At 48.4% G+C, this 16220-nt stretch overlaps 1 protein-coding gene across 3 annotated transcripts in view; it reads left to right on the forward strand.

Moving 5' to 3' along the window:
- The first annotated feature begins 2077 nt into the window (after positions 1 to 2077).
- The window catches only part of E2f3 (E2F transcription factor 3), an 83735-nt gene continuing 69592 nt past the window's right edge, over positions 2078 to 16220 (forward strand). For 2 of the 3 annotated variants that reach the window (XM_041632892.1, XM_041632893.1), the window contains exon 1: positions 2078 to 3606. In XM_041632892.1, the coding sequence (XP_041488826.1) occupies positions 2809 to 3606 (798 nt within the window). In that variant the 5' untranslated portion in view covers positions 2078 to 2808. Of the gene's footprint in view, positions 3607 to 4664; positions 4774 to 16220 lie in introns of those variants that run through there. The other variant, XM_041632894.1, reaches the window with a different exon arrangement.

The following is a 16220-nucleotide window of genomic DNA, read 5'->3' on the forward strand; positions in this document are numbered from 1 at the left end:
CGCGTGCCATTGATTCTTTTCAGCACCGCCTCGCAGCATGGGCTCCAGAATCTGAGCTTTCATTTACCCTATGAGAAAGCAGGCTAGTCAGGACGGAAGCTAGTCAGGTGAGATGGTTCACTGGGAAACAGTGCTTGGCAGCAAAGTCTGATGAGCTGACTGCCGTCCCCATAAAGTTGGAGGGAGAGAACCAAGCCCACACAGCTGTCCTCTGAACTCTACATCCTTGTTTTGGCAGTCTACACCCCCAAAACACTCACATACATCATTCACCCCCCCCCTCCACAATACAATAATAAAAAATAAATGTGTTGTATGTAGCAGAGGGTAGAGACAGAGAACAACTTTTGGAAGCCAACTTTTTCTTCCCATCATGGGTTCTGGGGATCAAACTCTAAGTTGTAGCTCTTAGCAACAAATGTACTTTGACCAGCTGAACCCTTTCTCTGACCTTTATTTAAAAAAAAAAAAAAAAACAAGGAGAAGGGGGAAGGGGCTAACAGGAGTTGGCAGAGCTAGAATTCAAACCCAGACTCTCCTGACTCCTAAGTGTGAATCTACTAAAATCTGCTAACTCTCCACCAAGGACTCATGGATTCTAGGGTCTTAAACTCAGGTCCTGAAGATTTACCAACTGAGCTGTTTCCATAGCGCCTCCCCCCCCTCCCCACACTCCCAGGCTGTGGCCTACTTACCTTACTGTTCCCACCTACTGCAAGCTCAAGCTGGCAGAGTCTGGGATCTGGTATTGTCTCTAAGGCCAGAGGCAGCCCTTTAATGACTCTATGTTGCAACACCTCTCCCCATAACCTCCCTACCTCCAAAGGGAAGTTACCAGTAATAGTGTGCAGCTGGCAGCATCCTAGCTTACTGCATCCACTTTCTCCACAGTGACCCACAGTGCAAAGCAACAGTGACGAAATAAGATCTGAGAAGTTGCTATCATTCCTCTAGCTCAGCCAGGCTTTTGTGCCTTTTGAATTCCACTTCTCAAGCCTACAAATACAGCCGGTTCTATCACTGTCCACAAATCTTCAAATGTACCAATACTACGGATCCTCAAGAAGCTTTTAATGCAAAACTAAAGTATTCCCAAGCCTGGTATAGAGCTTCATAGTACTTTTAATTTCACAGAAGGTAATAGGACTGGACTTTTAGAAGGTCCTAAAATGAACTGACCCAAATTGTTGAGTTTCCTATAGGATTTGAATGTCAGCTTGGGTAAAGTGATAATCATAATAAACAAAAGTCAGGTGACAGGACTCAGTGTGATGCAACCCTCATCACCCAGCAAACACCCTACCAAACACCCTACATTAAAAAAAAAAAAACAATGTGGCTGAGGTAGAATGATTTCTTTCCGTATATCTCAACAGCTGTTTTGCACAATTCTCAGCTGCTAAATGAAGACCTGGTCTTTCCCTCTACATCTTCCCTCAGCTTCCTCCTCCGTCTTAAACACTCTTCATTGCGTGTACATGTGAGGAGTGTACATGTAGGCCTGTGCATATGGAAGCCAGAGGTCAACCTCAGATATCTTCCTCAATAGCTCTCAACCTTATTTTTCGGGTTAGGGAAGCTCAGTGAATCTGGAATTTACCAGTCAGCTTCACTGGCTGACCAGCAAGCCCCAAGGATCTTCAGGTCTCCATGTCCCAGCTCTGGGATTGGTGACACTCATGTCATGCTTAGCTTTTAAATGTGAGTCGTAGAGATCAAACTTAGGACCTCTTGCTTAGGCAGGTAAGCATTTTATTAACTGAACCACCTCTCCAGCCCCACAGTCTTTGTTTTAATGAGTATTTGCTTCAGTGCGGAAGTCAGCTGGACAGCCTTTTCATTTTTCCTGACGGCATTTTCTGATTTACATATATACACATATATGCACACATTTTCCCTCTCTTTTAAAATAGGTTAGGTTAGGTTTGGGTTGTAGCTTTCTCTGGCAGTCCCACGTCACCATAAAAGCCTGTCCTTCGGATTACTGCATGGCGGATTAGAAACCCGGAGATCAGTTCTAGGTTAGCCCCGATTAGCTCCCCTAGGTGTTTCTGGGCCAGAGAGGGTGTCTGTTAGACTGCAACCTATACTTGCTGTACGAGTTCACTGTACAAAAGAGTTAATTTTTACTTAAACCCAATTCGGGCTAATCATGAAGCCTACCAGGAATGCTCTGGAATATGAACTAAAGTGGGCCTGCAGTCGCGTCAGCTGAACCTCCTACCCCCACGGTTCTGTCTGCCCACATGCTTCTGTCTATCAGCCCTAGCCTCCGGATCCGCTCTCGCGCCATTGGTTGGAATTCAGGAAGGAAGAAACCCAGGATTTAAAGGGCTCAGTTTTCCACCTGCCAGGCCGGGTCCAACTTGCCTTTGACACGTATTTGTGAGAATCACTAGCAGTTCTTCACTCACTACACTGATTGGTTAAAGGAAAAGGAGTCCCCGAGGGTGTCACCTTGACAATCTCCAAAACCGAAACTTGCGCTCAAGATTATCTCCACACTGCGTCTGCGAGGCAGAGTCCCTGCCCAGGTCACCAGAGCCAGCCCCTCGGGAGGGGCCTGGGAGAGGCGTGGCTTTCCGTGGGAGAGTAGGATTTTGCTCCACCTCCTAAGAAGCCTGCTCTGCTTCCAGCCAATCAGGCTGGCCTATGCAAATAGAGCCCGGGTCACCCCGGTAACCATGATGTATAGGGACCAATGGAAACCGGCCAGTGGCGACCTCGCTCCAGGATTGGTACCCAAGTAAGGCGACAGGGATCCAATGGACTGTGGGAACAGTCCTCGGCGGGCAGAGGGGAGGAGATATGCAAATATGGTTTGAAAAGCCGGCGGGAAATCTGAGTTTCGCGGGAGGACCTTGGCGCGTAAACCGTATCCCTTCATTCATTGTCAGCAGCAGCTTCCTGGAGCCATTTTTCAGCTGCCGGCCGCAGCACCCGGGCTGCCGCCGCCGCCTCGCAATCCGTTGCATCGGCTGCCCCCGACGCCTCCATCTCCCCTCGGGGCCTGATATCCAAGCGGCCGGGACCCTCCTCTCTCCAGACCCCCGATTATTTTTGGCCCCGGGACCTGTGCGGTGCGGAAAAATAAAAAAGAAAAGAGAGAGAGAGGGTTCGGAAGCGCCGGGAGGGGAGGCAAGAAGGAGAGACTTGGAAACTCCGACTGCAAATAATAAAGAAATTGAAAGCAATACGTTAATATATCGTAACACTAAAAAAGAGCAGGAGCGAGAGATGAGAAAGGGGATCCAGCCCGCCCTGGAGCAGTACCTGGTGACCGCCGGGGGTGGGGAGGGGGCGGCTGTCGCCGCCGCCGCTGCAGCCTCCATGGACAAAAGGGCACTGCTAGCCAGCCCCGGCTTCGCCGCCGCCGCCGCCCCGGGCACGTACATCCAGATCCTCACTACGAACCCTTCCACCACGTCCTGTGCCACCTCCCTCCAAAGCGGCACCCTGGCCGCCGGCCCCCTTCTCCCCAGTGTCCCCGGCGCGGAGCCGGCCGCCGGCAGCCTCCTCTACACCACGCCACAAGGACCCTCCAGCAGAGCCGGGCTGTTGCAGCAACCACCAGCACCAGGACGCGGCGGCGGCGGCGGCCCTCCGGTAATACCCTCCCTCCGCAAGGTCCCTAGCCCAGGTGGGAGGCGGGCTCCCGGGAGCGGTGGCTGCGTGAGCGCGAGGCTGAGCATCGTGGGCCTCGGTGCTGTCCCTCCAGCGTGTGCTTATTGTTATACTTGGGGTGCTTCCTTGCGGACGTTGGGAGGACCTGGGGGCCTGGGCAGGCGCGCGGGACAGTGGGGAGTCCCTCTTTGCGAACCTCATTCAACACTCCAAAACTTTTCGCGCCCCCCCTTCTTTTCCTGCACTTTTCCCTACCCCCACTCTCCCCTCCCCTGCAACTCGAAGCTTCCTCTTACTCGGGCGTAGGAAGGGGTCACGCCCCGGATGGAGAAGGGGGTGGGGGAGGGAGTAGTGCACTGGAGAGTGGGGGACCCCAGGGTTTGTAAACTAGGGGACCCGAGCCGTGTCTGCCTCCCCTTCGGCCTCTGCTACCCCTGGGCTCCCGGGGGTCCCACAGGCGTGCTCCGAGCGTACGGGCTCCAGTGCCTGGCACCTTTGGGGACCTAGCTCCCGGCAACAAAGGGGATCTGGGAGGTGGAGGGGTATCGCGGTGGGGGAGGTGGAGCTGCGATCCACGGGTGGGCCAGGGCTCGCGCTGTCTGTGACTAGGGGCCGGCGGGCGGGTGCTCCGGCCTGGGCGCATCTCCGCGGTGGCGGCGGCGGCGCCCGCGTGGCCGGAGCGCCGGGGCCTTGCTTACCGGGCCCCGGGCCTGCCCTTGACCCGCCTCTCCCCTTGCCCCTTCCTTCCCCGCCCTGTCCCCCTCCCCGCCCCCCGGCGACGGAGGGCGGGGGCAGCCGGGTTCCCGTCCCGCCGCCAGGATCTGTCCCTTCTCTCCGGGACCCGCCGGTGACGTTTCGCACACGTGCGCGGAGGACGCGCCTGTGACTGGGGAGGAGGTGGCGGCGGGAGGGGGCGCTGGAGGGGGAGAGGGGGCACCCACTTCCTCCTGCTCGCCGGCTCCCAGGCCTGGGACGGTCCCGGCGCCCTCGCACCCAGCACCGCCACCCTCCCTCTCCCGTCCCCACCCCCCCCACGGCGCCCGCCCTCGCCCGGCGCCGCCGCTCCGCTCGGCCTCGGGCCCCCTCTCCAGCCGGCCCCCCACCTCCCCCGGAGCCAGGCTGCTTTCGGAAATGCCCTTACAGCAGCAGGTTAGTGACCCGGACCGCGCGGGGGCCCGAGCCACGGCCGCGGGGACCCGGGATCCCCGGGGGGCCCCGAGTCGGAGGATAGGCAACCGAGCGGGGTTTTGGAGTGGGAACGGGGGGTTGGGTGCTTGAGGGAAATGAGTAAGCAAGAAAAATCTAACTAAGTAAATCCCCGGCCTCCGCTTTTAGGAGCCCCGGGGCGGGAGTGGCCGCCCCCGGGGTGGGTATAGTGTTTACGTGTGTTTCTTTTGGGGGGTGGACGGATGGGCAATTGAAACCCAGATGAGGGCTTCACGCCCGTGGCCGAGTTGAGCTGCTTTCTGTCTTGCTTCCCTTGTGCTGAAGGGGGAGGGGGCGGGTCAGAGGGTAGGGTGTCTGTGGGGTTCCCAGGCCACCCGCCACCCCCTCCCTTTGTCCCTGTAATTTATAAAGCGCCTTTGAGAGATGATTTAGGTCAGTATGCGTCTTCCCTTTTTGTTGCTACTAGAAAGAAGTGTGGCCCCGAGGTCTCCCCTTCTTCCTTTCTCTCCTGCATTCCTTCCTCCATGCCTCCTGTCTTCACCCTCGTGTTGAGGATTGGCCCAGACCGGGCTCGAACCCACCCGGACTCATATCTGTGGTTGCATGTATAATACCAGTCAGGGACCTCATCTAGTCTTAGGTCTCGATGTGTTTGTTTTGCACAATCAATATTTTGCTAGGGTCTTTTAAGAAAGTCTGTGCACATATATGGGACTTTGGGAGATGGAGTGGGTAGATAAATAATTTTTAGAAATTCCCTTTCTGTTCATAATTTGGCTTTGGATTGGATCTTTAGTGCTTTCCAGCCTGGAGATACTTAGTGGGGATGTGCGATACAGTCCCAGTGAAAGAGGTTCATCCTTTTAGTGACTAGGGTCTGCCAGCAGGGGGGAAGCCGAGTACAGTACCTGCTTACACATACTGTATCCAGTGTGCTAGATTCTCAGGCACAGAATATTCCATGCTTTTATTAGCAGTAAATAATTTTGCCGACTTGATTAAACATGCATGGCCATACAGTAAGCCTATTTCCCCTACACAATCGCTTCCTATATCATAAATAACCTGAAACAACTGGCTATTGATATGCTTCTTGGATTAGATTCAGATTTTCAGGGAAAGTTATTTTTTGATAATAGGAAATTGTGAGACTACTAAATTGCTCTTTTAAAAAAGAATCTTAAGACTATTTGTTGGACTAGGTCACCAAGGCTGGCTAACCAAATTTATATGTAGTTCACTGTAGTTAAGTGTTGAAAATATAAAAATAATGGTCTCATCATTTTCCAAGTTATTTCTAAACTTTATTATCCTTGCCATGAAGTTATTATTCCAGGAATATAGGTTGTTTTGAATTTGGATACTCAAAAATAATGTTTCATTGTAGGAATATAAATGCTTCTTATACATATTCAGAAGTCATTTTATATAAGATTGTAATGTATGCTGAATCACTGGTTAATCTACACTTTCAATGCTGTATCTTCTGGGAGGGGTACGAAGTTTATCTTACCAAGCACATACAAAGTCCTCAGTATTGCAGGCAAAGTTTGATTTATTTTTTTTAAGCAGTATTTTTGTGGGCTTCCAGTTAGCTTGAAATTTATTTTGTTTTTTGAGGCAAGGTCTCTTATAGCCTTGAACTCCTGATCTTGCCTCAAGTACCCATGTTCCGAGATTGAAGACATCCACCACCATGTCTTTGGGAATCCTATTGATATTTTCCCCTAAGCTTGGAGGTTGGGAAGGTGTAGAGAATGAACAAAGATGGGATCATCCAAACATTATAGAATTGTAGACTCACCTGGGTCCACCTTCAAGTTCTTTCCCCAAACATTTAAGAACTTGACAGAGCAAGTGACTTGCCTTCTCACTAACTGTAGCCTCCTGCCTTTATTTACATTCTGTCTGCTTGTAGACAGAAGACAAGTAATCTGTCAGAATTGTCCATTATTCTATAAAATAGGACAATAATGCTAACTTTGAGGCTTTTTCAAGTAATATAATGGATGTACCATCCTTAAGCACAAAGCCTGGCAAATAGTAGCTGCTCCGTAAAATTAGCATTCATAAATCAAGTATTTTTATAACTCTGGGACTGCACACATACTGTCCCTTTGTTTACCTATATGAGCAGAATGATCGTAAGTTTTCTTAAGGAGCATGCCATTTCATTCTTCCAGAAATGGAGGATCTATTAATGCAAGAGGCGGTAGCCTATCACGTCAGATTTGCTTTAATTCAGTCCTAGCAGCCTTCTGATTATACTGTCCTTCGAAAGAGCCCTGCACGCCTAAAAACCTCATCTGAGAATGAAGGACTGCACATGCATTTCAGCAGGGTCTTTTTTCCTGAGCAAGTCTGAAAGAAGAAAAATGTGGGTTCCTGTGGTTCTGTATGCAATAATCTTGCTTCTGCTGAGATGTATGGTTGATGCCAAGTTGAAGCTGGGAGAGAATTTTTAGTCACAACATACCCCAAAATGGAAGTTTTAATATAATGGCAATGCCCAGACGTGGGCAGTACAAATAGCTCCACTATAATCAGTCCCGAGGGCGCCACCCTAATCGTCCCTGGCAACAAAGCACCCTTAAACTGAGCTAAAGCACCCAAGCTTGAGAACAGGAAAGGATTTTTTTTTTCAATGTGTATTTTTCTAAAAATCGCCACCTTGTATAATACTTGGAGGAAGGACAGAGTCTGCGGAGTTTAGGGGTTTAATGACGTGCTGTGTAAAGTTAACTTGGGAAAAGAATATCTACTCTGGTCTTAGGAATAAATACTAACACCTGGGGGCTGAAAGACTGGTGGGAGGCGGGGCACTATTTGGTGTCTTAGAAATAAAACCCAGTAGTTTCCCCTTACCGTTTCTCATGCTGTCTTCAGTGAGACCACACACACATACACACACACACTTCCAATTGGCTGTTTTCTCCAACTTACCCCAATTTATAAATAGTCCATATGACTTGCTATAAACATTGTCCCAAGCTAGCCAGCTCCAATTCTTTTTACCCATCTACTTTTTAGTGATACTTTAATCAGGATGGGTGGAGATCATTTACTTAGTATACCGAGTCCCCCAAGGTCTGTGAAGCTACCTGAAGTAGTGCAAGGAGGAACGATGCCAGTTTTCGTCCCTGTGTTGAGGGGAACATCCCTGAATTCTTTGAGGTGCAAAGTATATGGTTTGGTGTGCATTTTCATGGTTGTTAGCAGTTAAATGATGGTTCAGGGACTGTGTTTACAATTGCTGAAGAGCCCCCGCCCAGTTATACTTCATGGGACTACGAAGACGAGATAAATGGGAAAGTATTATGTATAGGAAACCACAGATGTAGGGCCTTCCTTCTCCCCATCCTGTGTGCCTTCTAAGAATGACTGGGAAAATGATGTCACATAGAGAAGAGGCTTACTGCAGAAGCTAGTCACTAGAAAGCAGCCACTCAAGAAACTGGCAAGGTGGGGTTAACACAGCAGGATTATTTAGGTGACTTTCCAGTGGGTGGGGTGTTCAGTTTATCTTCATCTCATACTTTTTCCTTCAAACGTTCCTCTCAAATATTTAAGTTGTAAGAATGTGTTTCCACCCTGCTAGCCTTAATGGGAGTCGGTCTTGTGGCCACAGTTACCTGCAACTTCGAAGATGTGGTTAAAGCCAGGATGGAATCCATAGGTCCCCATAAACTTGACTTTGCTGGAGACCTTGAGTACCAGGCTGAGGTTGTGCTTTATAATGTAAGGCAGGAGCTACCTGAGCTTGAGGTTGAAGACAGTGGGGTGATAACTGGTTGAATCCGGAAGATAATAATGAATGACTGACCGACTTGGTAAGGTAGCCCAACTGTTTGTGGCCATTCGTAGTGTCTGTGCAGCATTCATATGACTTGACGACGGTATTTCAGATTAGCATATCCGAGACTTGATAAATATGATGGTTCTGGAATCATAACCTGGGAGTTTATAAAGTGTAGTTCTTTTTTTTTTTTTTTTTTTTTATTTATTTATTTATTTATTTATTTATTATGTATACAATATTCTGTGTTTATGCTTGCAGGCCAGAACTATCCAAACCCGCTTCTTTTGCAGGTGACTGTTACAGGCCACCGCAGTTAAGTTACTCAGCCAAGGTCACCAGGCAGCAGGGGGCAGGCCAGAAGTGAAACTGGAGATCCTTGCCTTATCAACTCTTCAGTGAGAAGAGGGCTAGCTAGCTGACTTAATGCCCTGCAAGGGAGGCATAGGTGTGTGAATACTTAAGTTTCCCTCAGAAGCAGTTATACTGGGGTTTCATTGAAGACACGCACTTTGAACCACCAACTCTGAGGTCCCAACTTATTCCCAGAGACACTAAAAAATCAAGGCTACTGTAGAGACTCAGTGAAATGGACTTTTAAATGGAAAGGAATGACAGGATTTCCTAAATAGTGACAGCAATTTTTAAAAAAAAAAAAAAAAACAACTTGATTTTATATTTGAATTATTCATTGGATGTGACATTTCTGGTGTCCCAGGAGAGATTATTTTACTTAACCAACAACAGCCTAAAAGGATCTTTGAAACTTTCTTGGGAGAGGGACATCATGGGAAGTGTTGTCCTGAACCATCCTGAGTGACAGACAAGAGTTTTACAAGGTTCCCTGGGCCTTTGCCTTGTACCATTGACCAAGAGGCTCTTCCTCTGTGGTTAGCGCCAGGAAGATTTCTGATGTGTCAAAGCCGCCGATCAGTTAACTCTTTCAGAGGAAGTCGTCAAAAGCCAAAGCTCATTTCCTTAAAATGACCTTATTTTACTTGTGGAACTGAGAAAGCTTAAAAATAGAATTGCTTCAAGCTCTGAAGCTGGAAAGTGAAACATAATCCAACATGGTTGCAGCTCACAGCCTGCCCTGGGACAGGGGTATCTATTTATCTGTAATCCGCAAGCCAGGAAGGTCCCCTGTGTGCATGAGGACTGACTTCCTGTGAACCATGAGTAGCAATTGATGAGAGCCCCGTTATCAGTGAAGCTGAGTTCCTCTGGAAGCACATTTGATGGCTGGAGGAGGTGAATGCCCTTGGCCTTCCCTGCCAGCTCTTGCCAGTCTGCCCTGGAGAACCTTGTCGTTCTTCTTGCATGCTGTTGGGTGACTGTTGAGAGCGGCTCTATCCTGTTCTTTCGCATCTGTTACGTGTGGCTATGAACTCCTGGGTGTAGGCAGTGAACACAGACTCTGTATGTTTCACTCCTTCGTGTGGTGGGGCTTTTGGGGAGACATAAGCAAAACAACATCCTTAAGTCTGACACCATCACCTCTGCCCTTCGGCATTTGATCTCTCTTTGTGCAAAGACTGTGTGTTGAGTAGAAAAGCAATGCTCTCCTAAAAGGCATATGAGAAACAGCTAGGTCTAAACTTAAATGGAGGCTACAGGGCCTGGGTTCCTTTTCTGCTTCCACCGTCTGCTACTCTCTTCATTGGCTCATCCTTCTGGGGTGGGGGAGTATTCATAAGGGGGAAGAAGATGAAATCAGTTGTTGCCTGGGAAGTGCTTAAGCCAGTGTCCCACAGAGGTGTAATAGAGTTGCCAGGCCCTTTGTGGCCATCTCTCGTACTGTATTCGGTGACTTGGTTTCTTTCCACTGCCCGATAGTGTTCATTTCACACCATTTGCCCCTCTAAGAATGCTGGTGTCTGGAAGGGGAAGGAGTGTATCGCATCCTACCGTGGATGTTGCCTAAGTGCTGTCACTGGGCCCCTGGTCTTTGTTACTGTGTTCAGAGCTGCTCATTGACTCAGGAGGAGAAAGAAGAATAAGTTTCTTATTGTCATAGTACAATCAGTAATGCTGTTATGAATGAAAGCTTTCTTTCTCCGATGGAACTTGTTGGTGAGACGGCACGAGGAATGCAAATTGCGCTGTTAACATAACTTCATGTCTGTGCAGTAAGCCATGGTCTGAGGCTAGTTCAGAAACCGGGGTGTCTCTAACTTGGAGATTCAGAGATTCCTTGGATACGTACATGAGGGCCGAGAAAATGTGTCTTGCTCACCAGAGGCCTCTCAGTTTCCCTCTGAGCCATTTCTTCTCATCACTCTGTGTTTGGTTTTGGTTTTGAGATGGTCTCAGGTAGCCCAGGCTGGCCTCTGGTTCTTTATCTAGTTGCAACTGAGTCTTGTTGGCCCTGAGATCACAGATCCGTGCTGCCACACACTCTTCCTGTGCTCTCTACTCCCCGCTTCTCTTTCTTAGGGGTGAGACTTGCAGCTCTTTCCCTGGCTTTGGGGTATGGTAAAATCTTGGTTTGACTTTCCCTGCCTTGTTTTCCCTGCTTTCCTACGGGGAGGGGCGTGTACCCCCTGTGGGTGTTTTGAGTGGACATAGGTTGCCCTCTGGAGCATTGGTCACTCCAGAGTGACCTTTTTTCCTTTTGTTGCCCTGCCCCATTCTCATTGGTCCTTCCAGTCCACCTGAAGAAAGTTCACACAGAGTACCCCCTGACTTTCCAAGCCTCAGACCGCTTCCCTGAGTGACTTCTGTCTTTCCTGGCGCATCCAGTCTTCCTTATATCCTTTTTGGCTTTTACAAACCTTCCCGCCCAGTGATGGGGTAGCTGGCTCTCCAGGTGCTCTCTGCAGGTCTTTTTGATTGTAGGACTGTTTGAGAAGAGGCGTTGTCATTAGTTGCCTCAGTGGTCTTGGCACCCCGTTAGCTCTGCTGGGACAAGAAAGAAGGATGTGTTGGGGCATCTGCCCACTCTTGAATTTGCAATCTGTTTGGGGAGACAAACTTTAAATACAAGTCGATCTGCAGGCAGGGCTAAAAGGAGTCGGAAAGAAGAAAACAAGACTCATGTAGCCCTTTGTATGATGCAGACAGGAAGCACTAGAGAGCGATCGACATTCTTTAGACTTCACTGGATTTTCAGGACCAGTGGCCGTGGTTCCTGCAATGGCTGATCTCAGAGCGCATCCATGCATACCCTAAAATGTTCTTGGGTAAATTTGGGCACGGTGACGTACACCTTGAATCCCAAGATTTGGGAAGTGGAAGCAGGAAGATAAAAACTTGGGCAGTATATTAAGTTTAAGGCCACCCAGGCTACATGAGACCCTATCTTTAAATTAGAAAGAAGTATCTCCCAGGACACAAAAAGATTTTGAGATACCTGGGCCCTATCCTGATTAGCAGTCTCTGAGGATAAGATACAGATGTGTCCTTTTTTCTTTCTTTAAATGACCCAGACAGTGTCAAAATGTGCTGCCTCTTAGACCCTGTGGTTTAAGCTTCTCTAATGCCACGACAATTTCAATATGCCGCCTATTGGACATCCTTGACTAGGCTGGGGAGACTTGAACCCTTGGTAGGAAGCAGGAGGTTGGTTGACATGAGGGGCACCAGTTGGACTGGTCAATATGGGGATAAGGAGACAGTTGGATGCGTTAGAATTGGGCTAGAAGGACTTAGGAGAATTACTGAGTTCAAGGTCAGTCTGGGCTAATGTGACCCTATCTCAAAAAACAACAACAAAAAAATGGTCTAGAATAGGGATTGTTGCTTTACTGAAAAAGTGGGGTTAAGGACAAATTGGAGGTATGGGTACGTCAGGCAGAGCTGTGCTTACAGAGAAGCTGGGTGTTATCACAAGGGTTGCGAGGGCCTTCCCCTTGCGTTGTGGATGCCAGAGGCCAAGGCTCTCCTGTGTGTTGCCAGACATCCAACCTAGTCTAAAAATTTACCAGTTTTAAAATGTTGGTTTGATTGAAAAGGAAAATGTGCAGGCCAAACAAAATAGGTCTCTAGGCCAGATTTGGCTTAAGGGTTGCCACTCCGCAGTCGATGGTCTGTGGGATAATAATAGCCAGTGTTTACAGAGTGCCTGTGGGCATTCAGGGCAGGAGACTAAGTGCCTTCCTCGCCTTAGCACGTTATCTGCATGGCAACCTACGAAGTGGGTGTCATTTCCATCCTTGTTCCACGCGGGAGGAAGCCGGCTGTCAGGGGTTAAGGGGCTGGTTTAGGGCCCTGACAAGAAGTGGGACAACCAAAATTAAACCCAAGGAGCCTGGCCCCAAGTCTCAGCTTATTTCTTCTTTATCATTTGTGGCCTGGCATTGGGTTAAAGTACATAGCAGGAAACCAAAGTTACCCGTCCAAAGGAAAGAAGTTAGTGTTTTACCTTTGCAGGTCGAATAACCTTTATCCAAAGTGCTTGGGACAGAGGTGTTTGTTTGGGACTTTAAGACAATCACTTACTGCTTAGGCTAGCCTTCACTTAACTGTCCTCGAGGGTGACCCTGACTCTTGCCTCCACCTCCCAAGTGCTGGGATTACAGGAAAATGCCCTACCTGGCAGGTTGGGATTTGTTCGTTTGCTTGTTTGTTTTTAATACAGTGATATTTGCATATAAGTAATGAGATGATTTTAGGAGTGAGACTTCGGTCTGAACACCCTTTGTGCTGTTGCCGCAGCTTCGAGGTCATTTTATACATTGCTTTTGCTAGTTTTGTGCAGGGAACCATTTTATGAAGTGGAATTTTCCACTTGTGGAGACATGGCGGCACTCAGAAAGTTTCAGGTTCTTAAAGTCTTTCGAGATTCTCAGATTAGAGATGTCCAACCTGTGGTCAGTTTAGCCTGAGGCACTTGATCCAGGTAAAGATCTCCAGGTTCCATCCCTACCCTTAGTCGGGAGCTTGACATCTGATCTTGCGAAATGTGTAGGCAGCCGAGAGTGCAGGTTAAGGTTCTCGAGCTGGCAAGAGTCTTGTATAGAATATATGATGCTCAACCCATCGTCCATTGTAGAAAAGAACAGCCTTGAAGACCTTTGTTTGCGCCTACTGTGTCAGTACCAGCTTCTGGATTTCTAGGTCACTGCAAAGCAAACCATCCAATGATCGTTCCCAAAGCCCAAAGGGTCCTGGGCATGGTAGCACATGTCTGAATCCCAGCTCTGGAGAGGCAGAAATCAATCCCTGGAGGTTGATCCCTGGAGTTCACTGTCTAGCCAGTCCAGCTTCAGGCTCTGTGAGAGCCTGTCTCAAGAAACAAGGTAGACCTGGGTATGGTGTCCCCTGTCTTCGTCCTAGCACTCAGAAGGGAGAGGTGGTCATGTCTGAATTCCAGGCCCTCCAGGCTATGCAGTGAGACCCAGTCCGAAAGAAGTGGAGGAAGACCAAATAGAGTGGAGAGTGGTCAAGGAGGGCACCTGATGCCAGACTGACTTCTGCGTGCATCCAGTCACGTGCCTTTACCTCCACGAGTACACAGATCCCACATAAAAACCCAGTGTTACAGGGAGTTTGCCAATGACTGAGGATCTAAGCTTGGGAGGTCAAACTGGGCGAGTTTGCTGTGTCCAGGCACCGACCCCAGCTGGATGCCCTGCCTTGAGCGGTTTAGTCTAATTGCAGGCTCTCTGTTCTGCTGGGAACAGATAACCCAATGAACAGAAAACTGGACTTGAATTAAAAGAGAGCTAGGGTGTGTCTTTGAGGACATGGGTACTGCAGAATTGGAATAACTGGAAGAAGCAAAGAGAAGGGAAAAATTAAAAATCTTTGGCTCAAGATATTTAACTCCTGGGGCGGAAGAGAAGTTGAGGCTGAACTCAACCCTAGGAAGTGCTGTGTGGAGAGAGTACCGGAGGGTGGCGAGGAATGTTTGTTATGTGCTTTCCAAGGTTCTGGGGCCGAGCCCTGGAAATATTTGTCACTCTGGTACAGAGGCTATATACTGCTCAGAAACCACAGGCCAACAACTAGTCTTTCTAGTTTTTGGAGGGAAACCACATGGGTGTAGTAGCACAGAAAGCTTGCGTTGTTTTGCTTTTCTCGGTGATAGAATCATCAGGTTGATTTGATGGGGGAGGGGTCAGTACTGTCAGGATTCCCAGAGACAAAAACCATCAGATGTGATTTGTGATGCTTGACCAGGTGTGCACCTGGCCACTCAGCTGCTTGGACAGAGAGGCTCGATTTTGCTGTGTCAGAAAAGCACAGGGCCAACAGGGGAGTGGCATTGGTAAGGACAGGTCGTGTGATTACAACTGAGACCAGTGTGGCCCCTTTCTTCAGAATTTGCTGTGTTCTTTTGATTTTGCCAATAAGGAAGAAAATAGCCTCAAAACTTTTATGCTCCGCCAAATTAAAATTTTTAAATGCTGAGGGTGTTTTGGAGAATAGAGCCAAGAAGATTCTAAATATCTACAATTAATTTTTAAAAATATTTAACCATGTTGAAGCCTGTTTACAGCACTCCTTGAATTTTGACTGATTTTGTTGCTATATTGGGTAGCAAAGTGTGTACCTGTCACATTGGTGATGTCATAAGGCTTCCAGAGCTTCTTGTTACTGCCCTGCTTGTTAGCATCTCAGACACCCTGGTTCAGGGAATCGTCTTTAAAGTGAGCTCTCGGCCTTGCAGACCCATGACACAGTAGTGGGGTATGGTAGGAGCGTGGGGCTTAGCAGTCTGACTCTAGAAACATGCTTTCCCACTCACCAGTATGTGACCTTTCACCAGTTAAATCGGTGAGACACACTTACCTAAAATAGTGATCCGATCTCATTGGCTGGTCAGCCGGATTAAGTGAGATAGTGTTGATAGGAAACACGGTTTGTACTTCATGGCACCCTCCACTTCCCAAGGTAGGAAGTGTCCAATTTTGGCCTAACCTTCCAGGAAAACAAGCTATGTACAGTACTTCATTGTGTGTGCGTCCTGCTACTCTGGGGAGTTCAGGAGGTGATTGATTGTCTTTGTGGCCTCAGTAGACAGGAGTGGTGTTCTCTAATGATGAAAATAATGTACAAAGTGGTGAGGGAAATAGCAGTCATGTTTCTCAGGCATCTGAACTTGGAGGCCCAGGGAGGCTCCCAAAGCAGCCTTAGAAAGGTTTAAAATAGAGTAGGCTCTTAACCCTGTTAACATCTTGCCGTATACTTTTTTTGTTGAAGAAGACAGTCCTGTGCATTTTGGATTCTTTGTATGTCTGACCTCCGTGCTCTTAGATGCCAACAGCATCCTGGCAGATGTCATAATCAACATTGACTCCAGGCATTGCTAAATGTCCTGGGAGCAAAACCACTGATTGAGAACCACTGAAGAAAAGAAAGATACAGTGATCGATCATATGTGCATCCCTTCTATAGATGCTATAAATATTGTTGTAAACGTATTGATGTGTGTGCATGTGCATGTGCATGTGGAAGGCAGAGACAAACCGGGTGTCGTTCCTCAGGTGTCAACTCCCTTTTTAAAATTTTAAGACAGGGCCCCTCATTGGCCTAGAACTTGTTAAGTAGGCTGGCTGCCTTGGCTGGCTGTTAATCCTCAGGGATCCACCTGTCTAGAGCTAGGGTAACAAGCATGCACTTCCATACCTCGCTTTCGGGTTCTGGGACTGGAACTCCAGTTCTCCACCTTGTATGGTAAGCACTTTAC

Source organism: Microtus oregoni, unplaced genomic scaffold, assembly GCF_018167655.1.
Source record: "Microtus oregoni isolate MIOR12 unplaced genomic scaffold, Mior012 000042F_ref0000377, whole genome shotgun sequence".
NCBI classification, from domain to species: Eukaryota; Metazoa; Chordata; class Mammalia; order Rodentia; family Cricetidae; genus Microtus; species Microtus oregoni.